Source organism: Anomaloglossus baeobatrachus, chromosome 4 (genome assembly GCF_048569485.1).
Source record: "Anomaloglossus baeobatrachus isolate aAnoBae1 chromosome 4, aAnoBae1.hap1, whole genome shotgun sequence".
NCBI lineage: Eukaryota > Metazoa > Chordata > Amphibia > Anura > Aromobatidae > Anomaloglossus > Anomaloglossus baeobatrachus.
Genome location: NC_134356.1, coordinates 436,318,387 through 436,343,748, shown reverse-complemented (window position 1 = coordinate 436,343,748; position 25,362 = coordinate 436,318,387). Strand labels below are relative to the sequence as shown.

The 25,362-nt window shown below is 45.6% G+C and overlaps 1 protein-coding gene across 3 annotated transcripts in view; it reads left to right on the top strand.

Annotated features, from left to right (window-relative positions):
* The window catches only part of KTI12 (KTI12 chromatin associated homolog), a 91,790-nt gene that overhangs the window by 15,719 nt on the left and 50,709 nt on the right, over window positions 1-25,362 (top strand). For all 3 annotated transcript variants that reach the window (XM_075345482.1, XM_075345480.1, XM_075345481.1), the window contains 2 exons: window positions 17,514-17,565; window positions 20,567-20,619. In XM_075345482.1, coding sequence (XP_075201597.1) covers window positions 17,514-17,565; window positions 20,567-20,619 — 105 coding nt within the window. The remainder of the gene's footprint in view (window positions 1-17,513; window positions 17,566-20,566; window positions 20,620-25,362) is intronic.

Genomic DNA, 25,362 nt, shown 5'->3' with positions numbered 1-25,362 from the left:
TAACAGGCGATTCAATCGTAGCATCTATGCAAAAATGGTGCCATTAAAAATGTCAGCTCGAGACTCAAAACAATAAGCCGTCACTGAGACATAGATCCTGAAAAATGAGAACGCTACAAGTTTCGGAAAATGGCGCTAAAAGTGCGCCACTTTTTTTGGACGAGCTTTTGAATTTTTTTTGAAACCCTTAGATACAAGTAAACCTATCCATGTTTGATGTCTACAAACTCGCACCGACCTCAGGCATCACAACGACACATCAGTTTTACCATATAGTGAACATGGTGACTAAAATATCCCAAAAACTATTGTGTGATTACATTTGGAATTTTTTTTCCATTTTCCAGTACACTATATGGTAAAACGTATGGTTTCATTTAAAAGTACAACTCGTCCCACAAAAAAACAAGCCCTTATATAGCAAGAGTGACAGAAAAATAAAAAAGTTACAGCTCACGGAAGAAGGGGAGCAAAAAACCAAAACGGAAAATCGCCCGAGGGTGAAGGGGTTAAACATTCGATGTATCAAAATATAAAGTAAATTAATTTGATTGGTAAATGGTGTAATGGCTAAATCAAATCGCCATAATTGCGTTGTTTTGCCCGTCTCAACAACACAAATATGTAGTAACAGGGTATAAAAACATTGTATGTTCCCCAAAATTAGATCAATGAAAGAAATGTATGTTGAAAAACAAATTTAGTTTGTATGTGGGATCTGCCTCAGATTTTAGGCCTAGTTCAGATGACTGTATTTTCTGTCCTTTTGTGTTTTTTGTTTTTTTTTTCCCTGTGCTGAATGGACAGCACTCTGACCCAATAATGAGTCTACCTATGATTTTTTTTTACATATACAGTCATATGAAAAAGTTTGGGCACCCCTATTAATGTTAACCTTTTTTCTTTATAACAATTTGGGTTTTTGCAACAGCTATTTCAGTTTCATATATCTAATAACTGATGGACTGAGTAATATTTCTGGATTGAAATGAGGTTTATTGTACTAACAGAAAATGTGAAATCTGCATTTAAACAAAATTTGACCAGTGCAAAAGTATGGGCACCCTTATCAATTTCTTGATTTGAACACTCCTAACTACTTTTTACTGACTTACTAAAGCACTAAATTGGATTTGTAACCTCATTGAGCTTTGAACTTCATAGGCAGGTATGTCCAATCATGAGAAAAGGTATTTAAGGTGGCCACTTGCAAGTTGTTCTCCTATTTGAATCTCCTATGAAGCGTGGTATCAGGGCTCCTTAAAACAACTCTCTAATGATCTGAAAACAAAGATTATTCAACATAGTTGTTCAGGGGAAGGATACAAAAAGTTGTCTCAGAGATTTAAACTCAGTTTCCGCTGTGAGTAACATAGGAAATGGAAGAACATAGGTATATACCGAAAAAAACATGATTCCTAGAGGTCTCAGGATCAAAAAGATTCCCACTCATGTTTTTTCCGATCAGTTCATGGAGGAGTGGAAACTCCGTGCTTTCAACATGTTCTTTGAAGCTGATGGATTTAATAATCAAAGAAGAACATAAACGCATCCAGGACTTAGACGCAAAAATCAAGGATATACATGCCTATCTAACAAGGACCTATGATCCAATCGACTTTGACAAATTAAACACAAGACTTAAAAACACCATTGAAAAAGTGGAATCTAATATTGCGGATCTCAAACAGAATAAATACCGCAGAGATACTAGGGACTATGAGTCCAAACAAATCTATACCTGGCACATGGCTACTAAAAATAAATCCATCCTAAAAAAACGCAACCAAAGTGCACATGGTAGTAGAGCGGTATATTTCTCATCCACGGATAATGATTCCACTGACGGTAGCATTGGATCATATGAGTCCAACAGGGATAGCAGCAATTTTTCATCTCGTCCTCCAAAAAACTTACATTCAAAAAACGCAAATTACGGAGAGGGGGAAGGAAACGTAATCGGGGAAGATGAAAGATATCCCCTGCGCTCCAGGAAGCGCAGATACTGGAGGAATTAACCTGTCATGATTCCCTGGAAATTCCAGTATTGAATCTTTCTGCCTGTACGTTGAGTTCAGCACAAATCAGCGTCTTACAAAAGGGACTGAACTTTGCCCCCACAAATAGAGCTAGCCTCTTCCAGACTCTTAAAGATGTTAATAAATTTATTAGAAACCTTACGGTTAAAAGACATTTCTTTGATGCTACTCATACTGATATGAATGAACAGAATTTATCTAACCCCTCTGCTGTTGATCCAGTCCAGGTTCCATTATATTTGGGTCTGAGGGAACAAATTTCTATTCTGCAATTGCAAGAATTGGGTGATGTTTGCACGGATACACCTGAACCCCAGATTTTTACCACCAAGAATCCAAATTTCTACCCGGTAGCCTCTAGGGCTCCAATCATGGCTACATTTCAGGATCTTATTGAGACTGAAGTCAGGGAGGTCTTATCGAAGAAAATCCATACCCAGAATAACCTGACTTCTGCCGAAAGGCCCTGAAATCATTAAAAAATAACGATAATATTATTATCCGTGGGGCTGATAAAGGGGGTTCCGTGGTGATATTAGACAGTTCTTTATATGAAAGAGAGGTTAATCGTATCCTTTGCGACACCTCCACATACAAACGACTGTCCTGTGATCCAACATCTGATTTTTCCTCCATCCTGCAGTCTTTGTTGTCACGTGGTTTTGAATGGGGAATATTCAATAAGAAAATTCAAGAATATCTTTTTGTTGACACCCCTGTATGCCCTATTTTTCAGGGCTTGCCCAAAATTCACAAGGGAGTTTTCCCTCCCCCATTGAGACCTATAGTTGCCAGTACGGGTTCCCTGACAAGCAATTTGAGTGACTGGCTGGATCACCATATCCAGCCACTCATGAAACGCTCTACTGGGTATATTAAAGATACAAAAAGCCTATTGCAGAACCTTGATAAAATGACCTGGACAGAGGATTCCTTTTGGGTGACAAGTGATGTGGTATCACTATATTCTTGCATACCACATAGAGAAGTGTTACAGGCACTTAATTACCATTTGGAAAAGTATAATTCATCTAGTGAGGTGTTTAAAGAATTCATTCTCATGGCAACAGGCTTCTTATTGACACACAACTTTTTTCAATTTAATGGGATTTTTTATCTCCAGACAACCGGGTGCCCAATGGGCGCGAGTTTCTCGTGCGCTCTTGACAACGTTTACATGGCCTATTGGGAGGAACGATGTATCTATGCGGACAATAATCCATTTTTAGATTCCATCATATGGTACGCAAGATACATAGATGATCAGCTCTTGATCTGTAATTTAAAAAACTTTGATACCCCCCAACGGGCCGTGGAGGCTATTGGCACATTTTTTCAATGATAATTCTTTAAATTTAAAATTCATAGTTAATTATCATGAGGAATCTGCGCCTTTTTTGGACATTCGTTTGTCTGGTGACCCCCTAACTGGATCTATAAGTTCTACCCTGTATAGAAAGCCTATTAGTGGGAATACTTCCCTTCATGCAGGCAGTTGCCATATGCCCCACACTTTGCACAACTTGCCAGTGGGCGAGTTTCTGCAGGCCAAAAGATTATGTTCATCTGAGAAATCTTATCAGACTGAGGCCAATCTCATCAGGAACAGACTAAACAAGAGGGGATATTCGGATCATATAGTTTGCCCCTGCACTTCTGATGAGCACAGATTGAGTGTTATTGGATCATTTTGTATTTGTACATTTTAGAATCTTCTCCTGAACCATATTTTATCATTGAGAGGGCTCTGACACTTTTGGTAATGCGGTCTATGATATCCATGACCTCGGTTTTCTACTACCACTCTGTACATTGTACAGTAGATGGGAAACTATCAATGGTGTGGGTGGGATCATACAGAAGCCATCATTAAAAGAACTAGCAGACTGCAGCAGAGAATGTATGAAAACTAAAGCAGGACGCCCACTTGGTAACTTGGTCTTTTATTTTTGCCCGTGTGAAATTTTGGCTAGAGGAGACAGGTCTTTGGAAAATCAATGACCCGTCAATCATATGCCAGAGGCAGAGGGGCGTGCGAATGATACTCAGACAGGAGAAGACCAAGTGCAACATCCAGCACTCTGCACTAGTGACTCATTAACCTATAACTTCCATTGCTAATTGCTCTAATTACAGAAACACGACAAAACGGTTTTCTTAAAGGTATATTTTTTTAATCAGATTCAAAGCGCCATTACAGCCAGCACTTTAGCTAAAGGTCCCGTTACACACAACGACATCGCTAGCGAGATGTCGCAGGGGTCATGGAATTCGTGACCCACATTCGGCCTCCTTAGCAACGTTGTTGTGTGTGACACATACGAGCTACCGCTAACTATCCCAAATGCCACATCGTTGATTGTTGACACGTCGTTCATTTTCAAAATATCGTTGCTCGTTCTGGACGCAGGTTGTTCGTCGTTCCTGAGGCAGCACACTTCGCTACGTGTGACACCCCGGGAACAACTAACAACAGCGTTCCTGCGTTCTCAGGCAACGAGGTGGGAGTGACGTTTATGCGGCTGCTCTCTGCCCCTCTGCTTCTATTGGTGGCCCGCTGTGTGACGTTGCTGTGACGCCGCACGAACCGCCCCCTTAGAAAAGAGGTTGTTCGCTGGCCACAGCGACGTCGTTAGGAAGGTAAGTATGTGAACAGTATAGAATTTTATCTTCAATTTGAAAATGTTGGGATTTTTCCTTTTAAGACTTATTAATAAAGTATTGTATTTTAGAAGTTTTTTTGCCTTAGGTTTATACACTTGTACTTCTAAGCTATTTTTTCTGAGTATTTACAAATCTTTTGATGGCAGGATTTTTGTCAGGGCCTGTGAATCGGGAGCAGTGGGCACTAGATGCAAGGGATGCCTTCTCTGACTGCGTGACAAATTCTGATACCCCAAGAACCTCGAATATTAGGAGCATCTTTCAGGAACTCACAGGCTGTTATAAAGATAATTTAAAATCCTGGTGGGGGATACAATCACTGGAGAATTATATTAAAAATAAAATTGTTCCTAGGGGTTTAAGAATAAATCTTATTCCATCAAAATGTTCCCGGTCCCCAGAACTTCTGACAGCCTGGGAGAAGGAACTAACTGAGAGTTCTATACGACTGATGGGTGTACTTTTGAAGGAGGAGAGAATTATATTTGATTATACATCAAGGAGGCTGACCACATTGACCGAGGAGGCTCAAATTTAAAACTGATATAGACTTTCAAAGAAAAGAAGCTGCTCTGCAGTTTGCGATAGAAAAGTTTCAAGATTCCATTAAAGATCGCAAGCAAAAACAATTTAGCAGGGATTTGCTGGAGTTTAAGGAGGTACCTCATGCTCCAGGGGGACCCTGCTGAGCAGCCACGAGATAGCTCTGCATCAGATACGGATACATCTGATACTGAGAGGTCGGATACAGCCTCTGCCGACATTGAAAGGGGAGCCAGACTTAAATCTAGTTATCGGACTAGTGGTCCCCCCAGAAAGGGGAAATGGGGAAGATTCACAAAGAAAAATACAAATCAAAGAGTGGACTCCTCCGCTTCTCCTCATACTTCCTTCTCCTTTCCTTCAGCCTCAGGTGCGTCCTCTTTTTTTAGAGCAAAGAACTCCTCAGGACTTTTACAATCTGAGGAACAACCCTGTGAGAATGAACCACAAATGAGCCACAGAGATGACAATTGCATCATCAACTTAACCTCCCGTATACTTACCCCCTTTGAATGCCAAATTCTTTCTAAGGGTCTTTCGTTTGTTCCTACAAACTCATATGATGAGTTTGGCTGGATAAAAGATATCAACCTCTTTTCACGCAAACTTAAGTAGAGACGTTTCTTTAATTGTCATGATAAACAGGAATGCTTAAGGTTGGGGATATCTGAGGAAGACCTCCCGGATTTTAGAACTCTAAGTGAACTGTGGAGTGACAGTCTTGCAGTTCCGGGACTTGGTCCCTTTACAGATTTAAGACCTAAGAGTCAAAAAATGCCACCGAGTTCCGAGGTTAATAGTATTGATATCTTCGCCAAGTTAGTGACGGACGAACTTGGCCAACTGAAGAGGAGAGGTTGGACTCCTAAAGGCAATATGAAAGGGGAGGAGAGGGAGGCTCTGGAAACCTTAATGAAAGATGATGCAATTGTCATAAAGCCATCTGACAAAGGCGGCAATTTGGTGGTGATGACCCATAATCAATATAGGAGGATGTGCTGCGACATTCTGGACAATAAAGACACATATGGAGTCATTAGGAGGGATCCGACAGTGGGATTTAATTAGAAACTCCTCTTATTGCTTGAGGGGGCCCAGTCCCGGGGACTGATCTCGAAAAAACGAGTTGGACTTTATGTACTCCAAATTTACAGTACTACCAGTCTTCTACTCCCTTCCAAAGGTGCATAAGGGGGTGGACCCCCTACGCGGACGCCCGATAGTGTCGGGGGTCGACTCCTTTACACAAAATAGTAGCATCTATGTGGAAAGGGTTTTAAGGAGTTTCGTCACAGCACTACCATCCTATTTGCGCGATACCTCGGATCTGCTCTTAAAATTGGAGGATGTGGTTATAGAGGAGAATATTTGCTTTGCCTCAATTGATGTAGAGACCCTCTATAGCTGCATCCCACATGACCTGGGTATCAATGCGGTGGAGCACTTCCTCAGTACAAGGGGCACACAGTTCTCTGCACATAACCAGTTTATCATTGCTATCCTTGACCTCATACTCAAACATAATGTTTTCAGATTCGATGGGAGATTTTTCCACCAGCTCAGTGGTACAACGATGGGGAGCCCATGTGCTTCCACATACGCTAATCTCTACCTGGGCTGGTGGGAGGATACCATCGTTTTTGGTGAGGAGACGTCTTGGTGGAGCCCCCACATAACATTCTGGGGGCGTTACATCGATGATGTGCTGGTGCTGTGGTCGGGTGGCGAAGGAGAGTTTAGGAAGTTTGTGGGTGACCTTAACAAGAACAATCTGGGTCTGAGGTTTACCTCAGATTTTCAGAAAGACAAGATTGATTTTTTGGATATATCAATCTTTAGGGATCCCCAGGGTAAGATCCAAACCAGGACCTTCCGTAAACCTACCTCAACCAATAATTTTCTCCATTGGCAAAGCCATCACCCCCTGAGTCTGAGGAGAGGGATACCTAGGGGACAGTACCTGCGGATGAGAAGAAAGTGTTCTTCCAATACAGATTTTTATCAACAAGCAGGTGACCTAAGAAGGAGGTTCCTTTCTAGGGGTTACCCCGAACAGGTTTTGAGTGCAGCCTATAAGAACGCAGTAACTACACCAAGAAGTGTCACACTACAAACGAGGATTAGAGATACAGCCCAGGTGATGAGGATCATTGGGGATTTTGATGACCGGTCAGAGGATGTGCGTAGAATTCTTGGAAAATACTGGAATATTCTGAAGGCGGACCTGGAAATTGCGGGCTCCATACCCCCTTCCCCTTCCATCACATTTAGACGAGGTAGAACAATTCGGGACAGGTTGGTCCATAGCAATTATTGCTCTCCATCTGGATCAACCTGGCTCGACACTAGAAAAGTGGGCACATTTAGGTGCGGGAGATGCACTTTTTGTAAGTTCATCAGACGAGGGGATCGGTTCCTCAGTGAAGTGACAGGGAGAACGTACTTCAACAGACAATTCGCTAATTGCACCACGGTCGGTGTGATCTACCTCTTTAGGTGTGATTGTGGGAAGGAGTATGTAGGGAAGACAAAATGTGAATTTAAGAGACGGATAGGAGACCACATTGGGGACATTAGAAACGCCAGGGACACTCCCATATCTAGACATGTTCGTTTGGAGCATGGGGGTAGACTAGACGGTTTGGCCTTTAATGCCATCGAGGTGGTGTCAAAGCCGGATAGGGGTGGTAACTGGGATAGACTCATCTTGCAAAGAGAGGCCCGGTGGATTCACAGGTTATGTACTGTGAGTCCATCTGGACTCAATGAACAATTACACTTCGGTTGTTTTCTATAATTGTTCTAAAGTGGTTCCCCTTCCTAGGTGTCTCCTTGCTATCTTTGCCCTGAATCTTGCCCGATTCCTTCTGGCCTATTTTTTCTGTCATGCCTATTAGTCCGCAAGGGAGCTGGCTTGATTTATCTACCTTATTGGAGGTCTGCATCTTTTTATTGATATCTAATTATTTATCAGAGTTACCTTAATGGGATTTTATATGGACCCTATTTATGGATGCTCTCACCATGAACCTATATTATCTCCCTTAATAGCTGGCTATTATTCCAGTCGATTTACAGTCTTTAATCTTAGCACTATCACCCTGCATACTTAGGTCTAAATAACTGGCTCCCTCTCCCTGTATACTTTGAGAGAGAAGGGGGCATTACCGGACGCCTTAGGACGGCCCCACCTCTGAGTGAACATCTCATCTGTGCGTCTCGGGATGGAACGCACATACTGCGCAGGCGCGAGTAGTGTCATCGGGAAACTCCGCTCACGTGACCATGACAGCCCGGGACACGTGATGTGGGCTGGTTCTGCCTCCTTGCGAGCACCTCCCTATTCGCGTCTCAGCCTGGGACGCACACAGTGCGCAGGTGCGGGCTGCGTCATCGGTGGGGATTCCTCCTCACCTGATCATAACAGACCTGGGACACGTGGGACGATCATCTTTTCGTCCTGGCGTTCTGGAGTGAACGACTGAGTATGCGCGTGCGCGGGTCTGCGTCATCGGGAAACCCCCGATCACATGACCGTGACACATGGAGATACGGAAGTGCTTGTATGGACACGTACACCTTGTGTGTACACGTGTTCCTTCAACAACGGACTGGAAAGGGTTAATGTTCTCTGCATCACAGGTGAGATCACTTGGGATTTGTTCAATAAATAGGCTAATATTCATGTGGGCGGTTCCTTGCCCCCTAATCTACATTCAAGCACTCTAGCCACCTCTGGAATGGAGGATGGTGAACGGAGGAGCGTATATTTTGCTGTAGTGGGGCATTGGACTCACTCCACATACAGGGAGTTCTATGAAGAATGTCCCTTTATCGTCGTGCACTGTGGCCTAAGATAAGTAGCCAATGCTTGCTATTCTGAACAAATACGGTTTATCCCCTTGAGTCCACCCCTTATCTGCATAGACACCTTGATTAAATTTGGTTACCCTGGTGGGTGCTAGTGTTTTTGGTCCTTTATTCTGGGGCCATTTAGGTGCTGATCATAACACGGTGTTCTGTTGGGACTTGATACTTCTGGGAGGAAGTGGGGGTCTGCCTACTTGCAGTGTCACATGGGACCACCAGCATCTTTCATGTTTTAATGTTCCTTGAACTACTAATTTATCCACCCCTGAAGAACCTCAAATAGATGAGGGGAAACGCGTTGGGTGTTTCTGTTTGGAACCATTAGGTTGTTGACGGGTGATTTTTGTTTGGGTGATTATACCCTACTATGCTTCCAATTTAAGGCTCTGTGCGCACTGGGAAATGGAATTTTCTTGAGAAAATTCCGCATGCTCTCAAAGATTACCGCACCCGCGGTAAAAAACCCCGGGAAACCGCACCCGAAAACCGCATGCGGTTTGCCGCGGTTTGCTGCGGTTTTACCGCGGTATTATTCGCGGTATTGCCGCGGTATTGCCGCGTGCGGGTTGGGATGTGCTTTATTGCATTCAATGCAATAAAGCACATTGAAGAAAAAAAAAAAAAATACATTTAATTCTGATAGTAGATAGACAGAAGAATAGATAGAGGGATAGATAGATAGACAGACAGATAGAGGGATAGATAGAGGACAGATCGTTGCATTTCCCACGGTCGGCAGTGAGTTCACATTACCGGCCGTGGGAAATGACCGGTAATTACCTCTGCTGTCTGCTGCATTCAGCCTGTGTCTGTGACACATCGCGGCTGGATGTCAGCAGTGCAGGACGTCGGAGCCGGAGCTGTGGATTATGCAGGACCCTGTGGATTACGCCGGAGCTTTGTTTGGGGGGGTTAATAAAATGGTGAACGAGGCTTGTTGGTTTTATTTAAAATAAAGGATTTTTCTGTGTGTGTGTTTTTTTCACTTTACTTACGGGTTGATCATGTCAGCTGTCTCATAGACGCTGCCATGATCAAGCCTGGGGTTAATGGCGGTGGTCCCCCATCACCATTAACCCCTTGTATTACCTTGCCACCACTGCTACACGGTGGCAAGAAGAGCCGAGGACACTCTGGTAGTGCCGCATATTGCATGCGACAGTGCCGGGGCAGCTGCGGCTGATATTCTCGGCTGCCGGAGGGGGAGTGAGGCGGGGGACATTACCCCTGCCCCTCTCCCTCCCCAGCCTGAGGATACCGGGCCGCCGCTGTGTGCTTACCTCGGCTGGAAGGTAAATATGCAGCGGAGCCCGCGTGCTTTTTTTTCTATATTTCCGTTTTCTTTCTATGTGTGTTCTATGTGTCTGTGTTCTGTGTCTGTGATGTGTTCTATGTGTCTGTGTCTGTGTGTGTTTACTCTCTGCACGGCTTCCTCTTCCTGTAATGACATCACTTCCCTGCAAAACCGCAGACAGGCGATGTACATTACCGGAGGTAAACCGCGAAATACCGCAGGGAATAACGCAGCAAAACGCAGTGAACCGCACAGAATTTGCTGCCTGCGTTATTCCCTGCGGGATTTCATGATTAACATTGAGTCAATGGAGTGAAATCCCGCAGCGATGTGCGGAAAAGAAGTGACATGCACTTGTTTTTGCTGCGGGATTCCCGCAGCAAAACATGCAGCTGTCAAATTCCGCCCAGTGCGCACAGGATTTTTTTTCTCCATAGGATTTGCTGGTGATTCACTGCAGAGATGTTATGAACATTTTCTGCAGCGAAACATGCAGCAAATCCGCGAAAAATCCGCGGCAAAATCCGGTAAGTGCGCACATAGCCTAATTGTATTGGTCATAGTGTATCTAGGTTACATTTCTTTAAATTGATTGTTGGTTCGATATTTGGAATTATCCTCCATAATACTATCACCTCCTAATTGTCAGGGTCAGTTTAGGGCCCGGAGGGATAGTCTTCGATGAGCGGGGGCGCCAAACTGCGCAGGCTTAAGGCTATGTGCGCACTGGGAAATGGAATTTTCTTGAGAAAATTCCGCATGCTCTCAAAGATTACCGCACCCGCGGTAAAAAAACGCGGAAAACCGCACCCGAAAACCGCATGCGGTTTTACCGCGGTATTATTCGCGGTATTGCCGCGTGCAGGATGGGATGTGCTTTATTGCATTCAATGCAATAAAGCACATTGAAAAAAAAAAAAAGAAAAAAAAAAGTCATTTAATTCTGAGATAGTAGATAGACAGAAGAATAGATAGAGGGATAGATAGATAGACAGACAGAGGCATAGATGGATAGAGGGATAGATAGATAGATGACAGATCGCTGCATTTCCCACGGTCGGCAGTGAGTTCACATTACCGGCCGTGGGAAATGACCGGTAATTACCTCTGCTGTCTGCTGCATTCATTCAGCGCTGTGTCTGTGACAGTTGCGGCTGGATGTAAGCAGCGCAGGACCTGTGGATTACGCCGGAGCGGTGGATTACGCTGGAGCTTTGGTGCGGGAGGGGTTAATAAAATGGTGAACGAGGCTTGTTTGTTTTATTTAAAATAAAGGATTTTTCGGTGTCTGTATTTTTTTCACTTTACTTACAGGTTGATCATGTCAGCTGTCACATAGACGCTGCCATGATCAAGCCTGGAGTTAATGGCGGTGGTCCCTCACCATCATTAACCCCTTGTATTACCCTGCTGCCACTGCTACACGGCGGCAAGAAGAGCCGGGGACACGCCGGTGCTGCCGCATAATGCATGCGACAGTCCCGGGGCAGCTGCGGCTGATATTCTCGGCTGCCGGAGGGGGAGTGAGGCGGGGACATTAACCCTGCCCCTCTCCCTCCCCAGCTGAGAATACCGGGCCGCCGCTGTGTGCTTACCTCGGCTGGACGGTAAATATGCAGCGGAGCCCACGTGCTTTGTTTTCTATATTTCCGTTTTCTTTCTATGTGTGTTCTATGTGTCTGTGTCTGTGATGTGTGTGTGTTTACTCTCTGCTCTGCTTCCTCTTCCTGTAATGACATCACTTCCCTGCAAACCGCAGACAGGCGATGTACATTACCGGAGGTAAACCGCGAAATACCGCAGGGAATAACGCAGGAAAACGCAGTGAACCGCACAGAATTTGCTGCCTGCGTTATTCCCTGCGGGATTTCATGATTAACATTGGAGTCAATGGAGTGAAATCCCGCAGCGATGTGCGGAAAAGAAGTGACATGCACTTGTTTTTGCTGCGGGATTCCCGCAGCAAAACATGCAGATGTCAAATTCCGCCCAGTGCGCACAGGATTTTTTTTCTCCCTAGGATTTGCTGGTGATTCACTGCAGAGATGTTATGAACATTTTCTGCAGCGAAACATGCAGCAAATCCGCGGAAAATCCGCGGCAAAATCCGGTAAGTGTGCACATAGCCTTAGGGTGCCGACCTCCGCAGCAAGGAAGGGGGAAATCCAGGGCGATTTAAGGGCCAGGCCCCTCCTTTGTGTTTTTGGTTTATTGTATTTTATCTTCAATTTGAAAATGTTGGGATTTTCCCTTTTAAGACTTATTAATAAAGTATTGTATTTTAGAAGTTTTTTTGCCTTAGGTTTATACACTTGTACTTCTAAGCTATTTTTTCTGACTATTTACAGAAACACGACAAAACGGGTTTTCTTAAAGGTATATTATTTTAATCAGATTCAAAGCGCCATTACAGCCAGCACTTTAGCTAAAGGTCCCGTTACACACAACGACATCGCTAACGAGATGTCGCTGGGGTCATGGAATTCGTGACCCACATTCGGCCTCCTTAGCGACGTTGTTGTGTGTGACACGTACAAGCGACCGCTAACTATCCCAAATGCTACATCGTTGATTGTTGACATGTCGTTCATTTTCAAAATATCGTTGCTCGTTCTGGACGCAGGTTGTTCGTCGTTCCTGAGGCAGCACACTTCGCTACGCGTGACACCCCGGGAACAACTAACAGCGTTCCTGCGTCCTCAGGCAACGAGGTGGGAGTGACGTTTATGCGGCTGCTCTCTGCCCCTCTGATTCTATTGGTGGCCCGCTTTGTGACGTTGCTGTGACGCCGCACGAACCGCCCCCTTAGAAAATAGGTTGTTCGCCGGCCACAGCGACGTCGTTAGGAAGGTAAGTATGTGTGACGCGCACTACCGATATTGTTCGACATGGGCAGCGATTTGCCGTGACGCACAAACGACGATGGCGGGTGTTATCGCTATGTGTAAAGCGGCCTTAAGAGTCCAAAATCTGCTGTCAGGTCCTCTTAAAACACTCTCACCTGATATAGAGGAGTGTATGTACAGTGCTGGCCAAAAGTATTGGCACCCCTGCAATTCTGTCAGAGAATACTCAGTTTCTTCCTGAAAATGATTGCAATCACAAATTCTTTGGTATTATTACTTTCATTTAACTTGTCTTCAATGAAAAATTGTCATAAAGCCAAATTGGATATAATTGCACACCAAACGTAAAAAAGGGGGTGGACAAAAGTATTGGCACTGTTTGAAAAATCATGTGCTGCTTCTCTAATTTGTGTAATTAACAGCACCTGTAACTTACCTGTGGCACCTAACAGGTGTTGGCAATAACTAAATCACACTTGCAGCCAGTTGACATGGATTAAAGTTGACTGAACCTGTGTCCTTGTGTGTACCACATTGAGCATGGAGAAAAGAAAGAAGACCAAAGAACTGTCTGAGGACTTGAGAATCCAAATTGTGAGGAAGCATGAGCAATCTCAAGGCTACAAGTCTATCTTCAAAGTTCCTGTGTCTTTGGTGCTGCACAGTGTCATCAAGAAGTTTAAAGCCCATGGCATTGTGGCTAACCTCCCTAGATGTGGAAGGAAAAGAAAAATTGACGAGAGATTTCAACGCAAGATTGTGCGGATGGTGGATAAAGAACCTCGACTAACATCCAAACAAGTTCAAGCTGCCCTGCAGTCCGAGGGTACAACAGTGTCAACCCATACTATCCATCGACGTCTGAATGAAAAGGGACTGTATGGTAGGATACCCAGGAAGACCCCACTTCTTACCCCGAGACATAAAATCGCCAGGCTGGAGTTTGCCAAAACTTACCTAAGAAAGCCTAAAACGTTTTGGAAGAATGTTCTCTGGTCAGATGAGACAAAAGTAAAGCTTTTTGGGAAAAGCCATCAACATAGAGTTTACAGGAAAAAAAAAAAGAGGCATTCAAAGAAAAGAACACGGTCCCTACAGTCAAACATGGCAGAGGTTCCCTGATGTTTTGGGGTTGCTTTGCTGCCTCTGGCACTAGACTGCCTGACTCTGTGCATGGCATTATGAAGTCCGAAGACTACCAACAAATTTTGCAGCATAATGTAGGGCCCAGTGTGAGAAAGCTGGGTCTCTCTGAGGTCATGGGTCTTCCAGCAGGACAATGACCCAAAACACACTTCAAAAAGCACTAGAAAATGGTTTGAGAGAAAGCACTGGAGACTACTAAAGTGGCCAGCAATGAGTCCAGACCTGAATCCCATAGAACACCTGTGGAGTGATCTCAAAATTTGGAGAAGGCACCCTTCAAATCTCAGGGACCTGGAGCAGTTTGCCAAAGAAGAATGGTCTAAAATTCCAGCAGAGCATTGTAAGAAACTCATTGATGGTTACCGGAAGCGGTTGTTCGCAGTTATTTTGGCTAAAGGTTGTGCAACCAAGTATTAGGCTAAGGGTGCCAATACTTTTGTCTGTCCCATTTTTGGAGTTTTGTGTGAAATGATCAATGATTTGATTTTTGTTTCATTCTCTTCAGTGTTTTTTCATTGCAAGCAAAATAACTGAAGATAATAATACCAAAGAATTTGTGATTGCAATCATTTTCAGGAAGAAACTGAGTATTATCTGACAGAATTGCAGGGGTGCCAATACTTTTGGCCAGCACTGTATATATTTCTGCTGCTTTGTTTCCAAGCATTCAGGGGCCAGACTAATTCAGACCACAATAGATGGTTACAACATGCCATATGCTTAGTCTATATAAACCTGCAGACCCCACTGTCTGCCAGCACCTTTCTGTAACATTTTGGACACAGGTCTGTTTGTACTTCTTTGTGCTCTACTTGCTGGAGGCAGGATTCTGCACCAGTTCAACTCCCCAATGGCAGATCCAGATATATTTCAGGAATAGAGCTGTCAGCTCAATGCAGGTTCACCGCTCTGCTCATTTGTTCATGGTGTTTGCTATGATGTCACCAGGGGCTCAGATTTATTAGACAAGTCAAGTTTTTAAATGCCACTGTACTTTCAACAAACTTGCATGTATCATTAGTATAAGCAAAACTTTGTAATAGGTCATAAGAGAAATCTTCTTTCTCCACTTATACGCCACTTATTCCCCACCCACCTGCTTACTTACCGTAACTCCCCATCTACTCGGGAAAATAAAAAAGCTTAAATCAATTTTGCTCATACCAAGACAGACTGCCAGCATGATGAGGTTTCAGTCTTTGGTGAAGGGAGTAGAAAGAGGCAGGAACATATCGCTGCAGCCTTCTAGTAAGCAAAGGCTGGATTCACAGCCACACTGCTCTGGGTCTCTGACCCTACATTATGCTGCCGTTATGTGGGGCAACATAAACATGCTGACAGATTCCCTTTAAGGCAGTATTTGTGGGACCACACATATTAATTTTAGTAAAGAGGTAGCTGTGTGTGTATATATAATATAATTAGTGGGGAAAATAAATGTTTGGTACACTGCCAATTATGCAAGTTTTCCCACCAACAAAGAATAGAGAGATCTGTAATTTTTAACGTTTATGTTGTTACCTTATAAAAGACATGTCTACACACTCAACCACACTCCAACCTCTCCACCAAGACCAAAAAGCTATGCAAGGACACCAGGGACAAAATTGTAGACTTCACAATATGTTGGCCAACAACCTCAGTAAGAGCATTAAAGATAGGTCATGGCAGGGTCTTCCAGCATGACAATGACGCAAAACACACAGCCAGGGCAACTAAGGAGTGGCTCCATAAGAAGCATTTCAAGATCCTGGAGTGGCCTAGCCAGTCTCCAGAACTCAACCCAATAGAAAAGCTTTGGAGGGAGCTGAAACTCAGTGTTGCCCAGCGACCGTCCCAAAGCCTGAAAGATCTGGAGAAGATCTGTATGGAAGAGTCGGCCGAAAATCCCTGCTGCAGTGTGTGCAAACTTGGTTAAGAACTATAGGAAACGTCTGACCTCTGTAATTGCAAAAAACGTTTCTGTACTAAATATTAAGTTGTTTTTCTATTGTGTTAAATACTTATTTCATATAATAAAATGCAAATTAATTATTTAAGTCATACTGTTATTTTTGGGATTTTTTTTTAAATTTTGTCTCAGTTGAAGTGTACCTACGATAAAATTTCATACCTCTCTATTGCTTGTAGGTGGGAATTGGCAGTGCATCAAATACTTATTTTCCCCACTGCAATGAAAGCTTTTTCTGATTTCATGTCACATAGTGAGAAAAACATGCAGATGTGTCTTTTTAGATACTGGATGTAAACTTGGTTTCAACTGTATATCCTGTCCTTTTAAAGAGTATATTGTCATATGATTTTTTTGCCACTTAATCTGAGAGCAGCGCAGCACAATGTAGAGGCAGAGACCCTGATTCCAGTGATGTCACTTACTGAGCGGCTTGCTGCAGTTTTGATAATGTCCTGGTGATAAAATAGTAATTTTATTACTAGAGGACTAGTAAGCCTACCATGTATTCCTCCATTTCCATGAGCTCTCACCAGTGATTCTCAGCTTTCTACCTATGCACAGTGTACACAGAAAATTGTCAATCAGTGGTGTGTTTGAGGGTATACAGAGCTCAGCGATCAGAGATCTGGTAGATCTGCAGCAGACTAAATCAGTGATTTTATCAAAGCCGCAACAAGCAGCCCAGTAAGTGAGCCATCGCTGGACCCAGGGTCTCTGCCCATACATTATGCTGCTCGAAAAAGGGGTAGCAAAAACCTTGGTGATGGATTCCCTTTTAAGAGATGTGTTAGTGTGTTCTATTGGATACAGTATCCCCCATAAGCGGAGTCTCTGCTGACAATATAGGTGTCGGGGCGGATATTGGGTAGCTAGAGTTGCTAGGAGACCTGGTGAGTGTGAAATGTTATTAATGCCGGTGCAAAAGCTTTGCATGAAAACCTGTCACTGCCGGCTGTCTGTACAATGCTAATTGCTGCTCCCAGGACATATTCATTGTGTACCCGTGGTGTAATTGTACTTTCCATAATGAAATGGAAAGCCTCCATGGGATTTACATCCGTCTTGTTCATTTCACTGACCATGCACTGAAAACATTTTTTTCTCATTGCATAAAACTAGTAATAGTTTACTAACAAGATGAAATCTTTCTATTACAGATTCCAGAAAAGAGAAAGATGTACGTGGAGCTTTAAGAGCAGAAGTTGAAAGGTTAAATTCAATTTATAATTATTCTCCACTTGTATAGCGCTTTACACCGATTGTCAGCACCCACACTGGTCTATGTCTACAATGTAACTCACAATCTAAGTTCCAAATAAACGTTTTAGTACCGTATTTTCCAGCGTATAAGACAAATGGGCATATAAGACTAACCCCAACTTTTCCAATTAAAATATAGAATTTGGGATATACCGTATATAATCGAGTATAAGCCGACCCGAGTAATGTGCCCATTGTTCAGTAATGTCCCCTGCAGTAAAGTGCCCATTGTTTAGTAATGTGCCCATCTTTGTCCCCCCCCCTTGTAGTAATGAGCCCATTGTTTACTAATGCCCCCCTACCGCCCCCCCTTCTTGTCCCCTATTATGCCGTTGTTTACACACAATAAGCATTATTCTCAACTGTCCTCCGTTCCCGCGGTGACCTCATCTATAACACCTATATGAGAGAGAGAGACTTTTTGCTGACCAGCAGTGTTTTTACACCCCATCTGAGCATGCTCCGTTACAAAAAACTGATTTGTCGCCGGATTCCGCCTTTTGTCGGATGACGACGGATCCTGCGCCCATAGGCTTCCATTCTACCAAGCAACTGATCAATTGCTGACCGTTTTTTCGACGTCCACAAAAAAACGTTACTGTGAACGTCGTCTCCGTCGGCAGAACAGAAATTTGTTCGACTGAACCGTCGACCAACGGATGAAACGTGAGGCCATCTGTCGCTTATACAAGTCAATGAGAAAAAAACGGATCCAGCAACATCATTCGCTGGATCCGTTTTTTAAAAAATTCGACGGCTTGTAACTGATGGCAAAAAACGGATGTGTGAAAGGGGCCTTAATAGTATTAGGAATATCTTCATGATCGCTTGAGGTCCAACTGCTCAGACCCCTTGAATGGACTCAGAAGGAGCATTATCTTACTGGAGCATACATTTTTCATGTGCATTTCTGCCCCATTTTTTAAGGGACTGTTGGTAATAGCTGAGTACATCTCACGACCAGCAGTCCTATAGACAATAGAGAAGGGGGTGTACCTGCTTGATCTCTGCTCTATTTAGATGGGGCTATGAAGAGTCTTGGGATTGGTGAATGACTGAGAGATCCACCCCAAGTGATCTGGAGTGTATCCCTTATCCTCTATTGTATGGATACGCCATATGAACCCTTTAAGTGTTGTTTTTTCATTATTATTATTCACTAAGGGTATGTGCCCACAATCAGTGTTTGCTAAAAAAGCAACAAAAAGGAGATAAAGCTCCCCCATAAATATAATATACTTACAGCAAAAAAAGGGCAACTAGTCCAGTTAGTCCATGCTAAGAAATCTATTGCACTAACAGAATGCAGACAAACCCCTCAATGATGGAGGCTTCACAGGTGCAAGGTAGAGCAATTACACACACGCTACCACTTGTGGAGGGGGTGATGCTAGATGATAAAATTGCATACTAGTGGCGTGCATAGGGCGCTGTTCACACTTGTAAGTGCACGGTGTCCTGTTAGCAACCTATTGGTCACGCCCATACTTTTAGATCAGGCGGGTTGCCCGGACATTACCTAAGTGCAACATACAGGGACAGGGGCCCCATTATGCGCGGCCTGTATTAAGAGGCCTGGCTGCATCCTGTATAAAAAAGTGCACAAAAATATATATCAAATATATATGAGGTATTAGTAAATTGGCCAATATACATAAGCTTGCAATCCACATCACGGATCCCCATGCTTGCAAGACTCTACACTGATAAATGCCAAAAAACAGCGCCCTATGCACACCACTAGTGTGCAATTTTATCATCTGACATCACCCCCTCCACCAGTGGTAGTGTGTGAGTGATTGCTCTACCTTGCTCCTGTGAAGCCTCCATCATTGAGGGGTCTGGCTGCATTCTGTTAGTGCAATAGATTTCTTGGCCTGGGCTAACTGGACTAGTTGCCTTTTTTTGCTGTAAGTATACACAATCAGTGTTTGCAGCGTTTTGGATGCAGGGTGTTTCAGCTGCATCCAAAACACTGTATTATACAGCACTAGGAAATTGGATGGGATTTCTAGAAATCCCATACCCATTGTGTGTGTACGGCCCACAGCAAAAACAAAGATCTGTGGTGCGGCTTTCCAAGCCACAAGCATGTCAGTTCTTTGCTGCGGAGTCACAAGCGTTCTCCGTAGGGAGAATACAGCGAGAGACCACAGCGCACCGAACCCTGATCATGAGCACGGGCAGCTGCAGTCTCCAGCGGAGTAGACTCGCAGCTCAGCAGGTCAGGACCCTCCACGTCCAAGGACACAGCGGGTCCTGATCGACACGTACCCTTAGGCTTCCCTGCAGCCTACCAGCATGTTTGCAAATGGCAGTCTGCATTCTCCTGCTCTACAAATGGAATTAAATGACAGTTCGCTGCAACACAAGTATCTATTCAGGATGAGTTTCTTTATGCTGAATTACAGCCAGTTGAGTTCTCTAAGAGGATGTGAAATATGTCCAGTCTACAAATCGGTATCTGTGGTGCCCTTCTGTTATTAGAGAACGCCTATAATACCACTGACCTGTTGATAAGAGGCTCCTTGTACAAGTCTCTTGTGCTTACAGTGGGTGTATATGGAAGTTGTAGATAATCCATTTATCGAATTTGTAAACTTGTGTACCTTGGAGTCAGAGGTTCACCCTAACCTTGAGATAAAGCCGGTCATTTGTCTGTGGTTTTCCTGTACAGTGAAAAGAAATTAAATAAAATAAAAATTATAATTGAACAGCGTTGTTTACCTGGCAGGAAATGTCCTTATGTCTTGGCCGCTTCTTAATGTTGCAGATCATTCAATACCTTCTTAATGTCCTAACTCTCTACATTTCCTAAAGCGGAGGTCAAGATACTACTGAACAAATCTAATTTGTGGGTGGTTTTGTGTCTGGAGATTGGGGTGGATTAGATTGTGCAGAATTGTAAACTCCTGTACTAAAATATATTATGGTTTTTCCCCTATTTTAGGAAATTAAATAAAGAAGACGTTGTTGTTCTGGATTCTCTCAACTATATTAAAGGTGATTGCTTATCGTCTATCTTTTACGTAAGAAATAATGAAATTTAGCTAGGTGTGATGTCTCTGGCCCATTATCCCTCTAGACTTGTGAATTATCAAAGCTTCCCAAGGATGTTGAAGACTGTATGCATGTTTTTAAGCCCTACAAGACTGATTATAGATAATAAGACACCATAGACTAAAAGACAAATGCTTTTGAAGGTTTATTCATAAAAGCAGATTTTATTACATAGTTATTTAAAAAGTCACACCATTGCAGCAACTCTTTCAATTCACTGACACGTTTTAGTCATAAACCAATTTAAGGCTGTGTGCCTACGATTAGGGTTCACAGCATTTTGGACGCAGTCTGTTTTCACTGCGTCCAAAACACTGCGTTGTACAGTACAAGCACAGTGGATGGGATTTCTAGAAATCCAGTGCCCACTTTGCTTGTTCCTCCCACAGCGAAAACTGACCTGCAGTGAGGCTTCCCGAGCCGCAGCATGTCAATTCTTTGCTGCGAAGATGCAAGCGTTCTCCGCCCAAGCCCGGATCGTGGTTACAAGCAGCGGCGGTTTCCTGCGGAGGAGACTCGTGGCCCGCAGGTCAGGACCCGCCACGCCCAGGAAGCAGTGAGTCCTGATCGTGTGCACATACCTTTACTGACCAATCTTAGAAACACATCAGTGAAGTGAAAGCATGGCTGCTATATTGTGATTGTTTAAATGATGATGGATTTAAATCTGTATTTCTTCATCGTTCCTTATGGGAGACCCAGACCATGGGTGTATAGCTACTGCCTCCGGAGGACACACAAAGTACTACACTCAAAACGTGTAGCTCCTCCCTCCGGGCTATATACACCCCCTGGATGACAATCTAACCAGTTCAATGCTTTGTGTTCAGGAGGTCACACACACACATGCATTTTCTGATTTTTAATTTTTAGAATTTTTTGATTTCAAAGATATGGAAGAAAAGCGGGTCCAGTCGGGACTCCCGGCATGTCCCTTCTCACCCCACTGTGTCGGCGGTGTTGTTAAGGTTGACTTTACAAGGCTGGAGCCTTCACATGCCGCGCTCCTTCACCATCCTCTCAGGCTCTGGCTTGAAGTGGGAGCCATCACGGGCCTCTCTGCCGTGCAGGAGACCGGTCTCCATCCGCAGCCCTGCCAGGTTCCTGCCGGACGGAGCATTTAACTCCCCCAGGGACATGGCCCTGCGTCTCAAAAGCTAAGTATTGAGACGTTTTTCAGGGGTCTCGGGTACATTTATGGAGGGGAGAGTATGTTTTGTAACTCTGCTGTGTTTTACGGCCGGTTCTCTAGTTTTTTCCTGAGAACCGCGCCGAGGGTGCCTGCTCGTCGGCCGCATGTAAAAATCTAGGCCCCGGCTTCAGTCGCGGCCTAGTTTCGGTTTCAGTCTCTCTGCATGTCATTTTTTGCAGGGGAGCAGGGCGGCGCCGCCCACCGGCCGTTCAGCAGAGGGGAGGGCACTCCTCTCTAAGGAGATGTTTCCCTCCCCTGTATCTCTCCTTAGCCCTCCGGATTCCCGCTCTTGGGCTAATCCCCACCCCCCCTCCTCACTCCAGCGCCATTTTCTCAGCGTTCTCACACTGATCGGCGCTGGCTGCTGCAGCTGCTGCATCCACTGGGGGTCTGAGCTGTGGAATCCGGAGGGCACACAAGAGAGCGGTCTGGTAAGCCACAACCTCTGGTTGTGGGCTTTCTTATACACTCTCAGGGGGTCATTCTATAGGAGTGTAGTTTTTACTGCAGAGCCTCCACCTCAGCAGCATGTCTCTCACTAGGAGCAAGTCTGCTAAGCTGTACGCTATATGCACTGCATGTAAGCTCATTCTGCCAGAACCGAGCACATACCCACATTGTGATGCCTGCTCTAACATGGTGGTGCCTCAGCCTGGAGCCTCTTCAGGGGTCCCCCCGGCCGCTCCGGCCCCGGTGGCTGAACCCCCGGCTTGGGTAGCATCTTTTTCCAGTGCTATCTCCCAGTCTTTTGCCGACTCCATGGGACAGCTGTCCCGGGCTCTGCTGACCATGCATCAGCCCCCTTCTCAGGGTGCCTCTGCTGCTCCGAGCTCTGCAGAACTCTCAGAACATGTTTTAGGACCCCGTCCCCCTAAACGGAGACGCAGGGATCCTTCTCCTTCCTCGTCCCACGGCTCTGATTCACGAGCTGAATTGCAGGGCGAGGAGGATACTTTTACTGTGGGCTCAGACGCTACCTCTATGTACCCCATTGACATATCTGAGGGTGATGCGGATGTTAGTGACTTGATTGCATCCATTAACTCCGTACTGAACCTCAATCCACCAGTGTCAGAGGAACAAGCCTCTCTGGTAGAAATACACCAGTTTACCTCTCCTAAGAGAGCTAGGAGTACGTTTTTTTAACCACTCCAGTTTTCAGGCCACTGTGACCAAGCCCAGGGCCTGTCCTGACAAACGCTTTCCAAAGCGTAGTTCTGATGACCGTTACCCCTTTCCACCTGAGGTGGTTAAGGAGTAGGCTCAGTCCCCAAAGGTGGATCCTCCGGTGTCTAGAATCTCAGCCCGGACAGTCGTTTCTGTGGCCGATGGCACCTCTCTTAAGGATCCCACTGACCGCCAGGTTGACCTTCTGGCCAAATCTGTATATGAGGCGGCAGGAGCCTCGTTCTCCCCGTCTTTTGCGGCAGTGTGGGCTCTTAAGGCAGTCTCTGCCTCTCTGGCGGAGATACATTCCCTCGCCAGGGACTCTATACCCGAGATGGTTGCCTTAACTTCCCAGGCTTCGGCTTTTACATCCTACGCCATGTCTGCCATTCTAGAGGCTTCTCACCGCACGGCGGTGGCTTCCGCTAATTCTCTCGCGATCCGCAGGATCTTGTGGCTTCGAGAGTGGAAAGCAGACGCTTCTTCTAAGAAGTACCTTGCTGGGCTCCCCTTTGCTGGGTCCCGGTTGTTCGGTGAACAACTGGATGAAATTATTAAGGAAGCTACTGGCGGGAAGAGTACTTCCTTGCCACAAATTAGAACCAGGAAACCTGTCCAGGGCAGGAACCAGTCGAGGTTTCGTTCCTTTCGTTCCTCTAACTGGTCATCCTCTAAGCCCTCAGCTTCGTCCACTACCTCAGCCAAGGATCGTAAACCGAACTGGCGCGCGAAGCCGCGTCCTCAGAAGAGCGGAGGAGCCGCTGCCACTAAGGCAGCCTCCTCTTGACTATCTGGCTGCGCCAGCAACGTCCTTGGTCGGTGGCAGGCTCTCCCACTTTGGCGACGTGTGGTTTCAACACGTCTCCGATCAGTGGGTGCGGGATATCATCTCCCACGGCTACAGGATAGAATTCTCTTCCAGCCCGCCAAACAGATTTTTTCTGTCCGCTCCCTCCTGCTCCAAGGCCGCCGCCTTTTCTCAGGCCGTGGCATCCTTGCAGGCCAACGGAGTAATCGTACCGGTTCCCGCCCGGGAACGGTTCAGAGGTTTCTACTCAAACCTCTTCCTGGTCCCCAAGAAGGACGGTTCCTTCCGGCCCGTCCTGGATCTCAAGCTTCTCAACAAGCATGTTCAGGTGCGGCGCTTTCGCATGGAATCTCTGAGGTCGGTCATTGCCTCAATGACCCAAGGAGATTTTCTAGCATCCATCGACATCAGAGATGCCTATCTGCATGTGCCTATTGCGGTTTCACACCAGCGTTGGCTACGCTTTGCAATCGGAGAGGAACATTTCCAATTCGTGGCTCTCCCCTTCGGGTTAGCCACGGCCCCTCGTGTTTTCACCAAGGTCATGGCAGCAGTGGTTGCGGTCCTGCATCTCCAGGGGTTGGCAGTGATTCCTTACCTGGACGACCTTCTTGTCAAGGCCTCATCCAGTGCAGACTGCCAGCGGAGTGTCTCGCTCACTCTCGCCACGCTTGTTCAATTCGGGTGGCTTGTCAATCTGCCCAAGTCCACTCTGACCCCGACCCAGGAACTTACGTACCTAGGGATGCAATTCGAGACTCTGCCGGCACTTGTGAGGCTGCCCTTAGTCAAACAGCAGTCCCTTCATCTGGCGGTGCGCTCTCTGTTGCAGCCCCGCTGTCATTCCATCAGGCACCTCATGCAGGTGCTGGGTCAGATGGTGGCGTCAATGGAAGCGGTTCCCTTTGCCCAGTTCCATCTGCGTCCCCTGCAGCTGGACATTCTCCGCTGTTGGGACAAGTGGACCTCTTCTTTGCACAGGCTAGTGGCTCTGTCGCCGCAGAGCAGGAGCTCTCTTCAGTGGTGGCTTCGACCCCTCTCTCTGTCACAGGGACGCTCCTTCCTGACTCCGTCCTGGGTGATCCTCACCACGGATGCCAGTCTCTCCGGCAGGGGAGCAGTATTTCTCCACCACCGAGCATAGGGCACTTGGACCCCGTCCGAATCAGCCCTCTCGATCAATGTGCTGGAAATCAGGGCTGTGCTTCTAGCTCTTGTAGCCTTTCACCACCTGTTGGCGGGCAAGCACATTCGAGTCCAATCGGACAACGCGACAGCGGTTGCCTACATCAATCACCAGGGCGGGACTCGCAGCCGCCTGGCGATGTTGGAGGTTCAGCGAATTCTTCAGTGGACGGAGGACTCCAAGTCCACCATATCCGCAGTCCACATCCCAGGCGTAGAAAACTGTGAGGCCGATTATCTCAGCCGTCAAACCGTGGACAGCGGCGAGTGGGCCCTGCATCCGGCAGTGTTCAGGTCAATCTGCCGCAAGTGGGGCACTCCGGAAGTGGATCTA